The following is a 5,154-nucleotide window of genomic DNA, read 5'->3' as shown; positions in this document are numbered from 1 at the left end:
AAAATAAATATAAAGAATATAAAGATCCAATTGTTTTAATAAGAATGGGTTTAAAAGGGTTGATGAAAAGTGTGTAAGTATTGTCACACGTTCATTTATTTATTATAATTAATTAAATATCATGTTTGAATAGTCCAAATCGTTGCAAATAAGAAATCTATGATAAAATAAATATAAAGAATATAAAGATCCAATTGTTTTAAAAAGATGGTTTTAAAACGGTTGATGAAAAGTGTATAAGTGTTGTTACGCGTTCATTTATTTATTATAATTAATTAAATATCATGTTTGAATAAATCAAATCGTTAAAAATAAGAAATGTATGATAAAATAAATATAAAGAATATAAAGTTCCAATTGTTTTAATAAGAATGGGTTTAAAAGGGTTGATGAAAAGTATATAAGTATTGTCACGAGTTCATTTATTTATTATAATTAATTAAATATCATGTTTGAATAGATCAAATCGTTTCAAATAAGAAATGTATGATAAAATAAATATAAAGAATGAAAGAATGAAAGGGAAAAAAAAAAAAGGAATAAGAAAAATGAAGAAGCTCAACGACCGGTCCCCGAGCGTTCAAAAGGTTCATCGCACTGTGAAGATCAGCAAGGAGCCCGTTTTAAGGGCGAGTAATTAGCCGAGAAACGCGGGTTCATTAGGATATCTCGTAGTATCTTCGCGACGCTTTCCGCGGGGTGGCCACGCGACCGTCGGCTCTTTTTATTTTTTTTTTCTGTCTTTCTATCTTTCTCTCTCATTCTTTCATTCTCTGTTTCAGAAAACAGAGATCAACTGATAAAACCAAAAAGAAGAAAAACTAAAAGACCCTACCGTGTGTAATATCCTCTAACTCGTAGAATTATTCGTAGAATATATTATACATTGTCTGTGACAGAAACGCAATGTTTTTATCTGATGGAAATGCAATTATTTCTATATATGACACTAGAAATAATAATTATAATATAATATATATATATAGTTATAGGACATCCCTTAAATATTTTTTTCTAACTAGCGTGATTATTATTAAATATTTTAGAGAAATTATTTTTGTTTATATAATATTTAATTATTGTTTGAAATGTTCTTTCAGCTCGTGTATAAACACACGTTTGAATATTAGTTTTTAATAAATATGTTTGATCAAAATAAAGTTCTAGTTCTTTATAATGTCTAGTTTCTCTGCTATAAACATATTTATTAATAATTTTATTTTTGAACGAGAGAAATAATTAATTGAATTATTTTTTAAATGAGATAGATAATATGATTGACGTGATTAAATGATTTGATGTGATTTCTAAAGGATTCTAAATTTCATAATTTTTTTATTTAGAATGGATTATACAAGACACTTCATTACCAACGTAAATATCAAGTGTGAGTTCGAATTGAATTATAACAGGTGAGGAGATATGATTAGAAATTATTTCAAACACGAGTAAATACTTAATCGTTAAAACAATTCATTTCTGATTTGAGATTAAAAATTGAAATTAAAAGATCGTAGTCGTAACTAATTGTTAGCACGTTTACAAAGTAAAAAAAATTCATATTAAATTAAAACAAATATAATAATATTATCGAAATAGATGAAATAATGAATAATTAAATATATGAATTATATATCCTATACGATTATACGATATACGATTGACAAGATATCAAAAATCATTGTATTAGTAATTTGATTGATTACTTTTTGACAAATATAATTGAACAGAGAAACCTAACACGTGTCCGAAGTTCGGAATCGGAGTGAAACCGTAGCAGGTGGGATATGGTATCACGTTTTACAGGTTGTAAATGGTCGGCAATTATCGATGGTATAGTATTCTAGTGGAATTTGTCGTGTGTGTGTGTGTATCTATGTGTGTCCCCATTGCGGTTTAATCGCTCGACAGTTTCGACCTCTATCGCGAAACACGCGTTCCGCACTTGCGCGCACTTTGAACGTTCACCGACGAAACGAAACGAAACGAAACGAAACGAAACATTTTCTCTCTCTCTCTCTCCCCCTCTCTCTCTCTATATATATATATATTTCTATCTCTTTCTTTTACATTTGGACTACATCGAAAGAGTGCAATTAACTGCACCACACGTATCTCGTAGCTCGATCTTAATTCTTTTTTAAAGTCCACCGCTATCCATCTATTTTTATTTTGAAAGAAGAAGAAGAAGTAAGAGAAAAAAAATTAAAAGAAAGATATATATAAGAAGAAAAAAGAAAAGAAATGATTTGTTGAGGACTCCTCTCACCTAACTCCACCCCCCCCCTCCCCATCCCCCCCCGTGTGTGCGTTCATTAAAATAATTCTCGCGGTAATAAACGTCATTAGGAACGTCCGCGGTTTACTCCTTGCCTTACGCTATATCCTTGCCCCCTTAAAACCGCATACTCGGTGTTGCTATACCTGAGCTGAGCTTTCCTTATTCATTCTATGAAGAATGTATACGAGTATGAGAGTAAAGTGAGTTAAGATAGTTAGGATATATACATTGATTTTTTGTTCTTAAGTTAGAGAAAGAGAGAGAGAGAAAAAGAATCAAAAAGGAATAGAATGTTAATGAATTGGATTGAAATAAATAAATAAATAAATAAATAACCGAGTTTAGTGATCGGATAAAAAAATTTCAGATAGTTCGTACGTGTAACCCTAACCAACGTCGAATAATTATCCTAAATCAAAAGATCGTGGGAATAAGATATAAATCCTGATAAAGATAGTTTGAGAAATCACCGAGGGATAAGGGTAGAACAGTAAAGATCTATCAGTAGAACAATAAATCCTGATTTATCCTATTGAAAAATAATTGATCAAATAAAGATACTTACCCTCGCAGGTGAATTGTCCGTAATGTTTCCCACTGCTTTTATCCCCGCAAACAACGCACTCAATGTTAGGTGATTTATCGGTTTGCGAGCTACCGGATTGTGAACTGTTTGCTTGACTTCCTGGTGTCGTGCTAGGTGGTAATGGATCTCTAGGTGTTAAAACAGCACCGGTTGGTACTAGGCACGTTATATCTTCGGGCGTAGCCGATGGTGTTAAATGGGTTGTAGGAGGCATGGGCGGCGGCGGGCCAACCTGAAGTGGTCCGCCGCCGCCGGCCGTGGCAGCAGCCGGTGCCGTAGCCGGTGAGGGCCCACCACCGGTCCCAAGATTATTTCCAGGGTCCCGCGATGCCCATGAGGGCGGCGGGGCTACCAACGCCATTGAGGCGGTGGTGCCGCGCGCCGGGAACCCCAGCTCCAACGTGCTGGTGAACTCGGTGTGGTGGTGGTGGTGATGGTGGTGATGGTGTCCTGCCGGCACCCGGCCGGGGAACAACGTCGCCGTCGCGGCCGGGTAAACCACCCCGGCAGTCGCCAGGGCGTCCGCGCCTCCTGTCCCCCCTCGAACCACCCTGACGGCTCCTTCCTCCTCTTCGTACGCCACCACCGAGCCCTCAGACGAATCGACTCGACTCGCGCCGATCGCGAGGAGTCTCTCGCTTCTCTCAAGGTACGTGTCTTTTTTTTATATTTTCACTCTTATTTATTATTACAACCCACCCCAACCCAAAACAATTAACAACGCGACTATATTTTTTTAATCTGACTTGTGGGAGGGGGTTTTGATTTATTTATCTGATTTCCCCCTTCTTATTATTTTATTTTTATTTTTATTATATCACACTTAAATTATATGTTTGTTTGTTTTATTTTTCTTCTTTTTATTTAATAATTATCTGTTTAGGGTAGAATGATAATCCAGGATACACTTTAATGATAACTGGTGAATTCGTAATAAAAATAAGAACCCAATATCGTTCTCCAAACACGATGATCCTTTTTAATGTAACTTTAAAGAGTCCAATTAATTATAGGAAAGATCTTTCTTCTTCTGATGTTAATTTTGATCGATGAACGTAACGTTGACATCGCGTTAAATATCATTTAAATAAACAAAACTATATATTATCGATTCGAACTAACGCACTTTGTCACTATTCTTCTTCTTCTTCTTCTTCTTCTTAGGGGGGGCAAAATAAAAAAACCCACCCCCACCCAGCCCAACCAACCTTTAAAGAAGAACACGCGTCGGAAACTAGATGATAACGTACAACCGATCGATTTTTTATTATTTCGAACTAACTTTGCACTCTCTCTCCTTTTTTTTAAATAATATTTATATTAAAAATGAAGAGACACACCGAGAAAAAAAAAACGTCGTTGTTTTCTTGTTTCACCACAATTGGGGGCAGAGGGGGTTTAAGGTAAGAGAAGAGGAATTGAGGGGGGGTCTCGTGCCACACTAAAGGGCACCGGTTGTCTCTTCTCTTCTTTATCTTCTTCTTCTTCTTCTTATTTTAAATTTACCAAAACTATAACCGAAATAAGCGCGGGCGCGTTAAACTCGACGACGGAGAACTACGGGCGACACGTCGTCCTCGTCGGAGCGTATGCGGTCGCCTGACGGTAAAACGGTGAGGCACGCGCGCGGGAAAGAAAGAAAGAGAGAGAGAGAGAGAGAGAGAGAGAGAGAGAGGTGGGAAAAAGAGAAAGAGAAGAAGAAGAAATAGAAAGAATAGGAAAGGTACACCTAATGTGTTCAATAAGTATAAAGAAGAAGAACACCAACACTAATAATAATAGTATTAATAATAATACTATTATCTATATACAATAATATAAAATAGTGATAAAAATTGAATAAGAAAAAGAAGAACAAAATATAGAAATAGAAATAAAGAATAAAATAAAGAATAGAATAGACAAAAAGATAAAAAAAAGAAAAAGAAAGAAAGAGATAGCAATAGATGCGCGCGCGCACAGAATCCTTGGTAACACACGTTGGTACTACGTGTGTCCTGATGAGAAGAGACCAACACGGTAGTAGTAGTATATAGATAGTAGTAGTAGTATACAATAGAGTAAAGAAAGTAGTAGTAATGTGTAGTAGTAGTAGTAGTAGTAGGAGGTGGTGGAGGAGGAGGAGAGAACAGAGAGGTGATACTCGACTACCGCCTCGATACGACGACTATTCTTGGGGCCGACCAGAGACCGACTGCCGACTAAGACGACCCCTGACATCGACCTGGCCCCCACCACCCCAAAGCCTCGCGGCTTTCTCGCGGATTTTACGGGTTGCCATGACTAC

General features: G+C 36.3%; 1 protein-coding gene across 2 annotated transcripts in view; it reads right to left on the bottom strand.

Annotated features, from left to right (window-relative positions):
- LOC106784442 (COUP transcription factor 2) overlaps nucleotides 1-4,690 on the bottom strand; it is a 155,657-nt gene extending 150,967 nt beyond the window's left edge. For both annotated transcript variants that reach the window (XM_014743979.1, XM_014743980.1), the window contains exon 1: nucleotides 2,847-4,690. In XM_014743979.1, coding sequence (XP_014599465.1) covers nucleotides 2,847-3,228 — 382 coding nt within the window. In that variant the 5' untranslated portion in view covers nucleotides 3,229-4,690. The remainder of the gene's footprint in view (nucleotides 1-2,846) is intronic.
- Nucleotides 4,691-5,154: the final 464 nt, after the last annotated feature.

This window comes from Polistes canadensis, unplaced genomic scaffold, assembly GCF_001313835.1.
Source record: "Polistes canadensis isolate GaletaPanama2010 unplaced genomic scaffold, ASM131383v1 scaffold_35, whole genome shotgun sequence".
Lineage (NCBI taxonomy): Eukaryota > Metazoa > Arthropoda > Insecta > Hymenoptera > Vespidae > Polistes > Polistes canadensis.
Note: the sequence above shows the minus strand (reverse complement) of the source record. Positions and strands in the feature narration are given on the sequence as shown.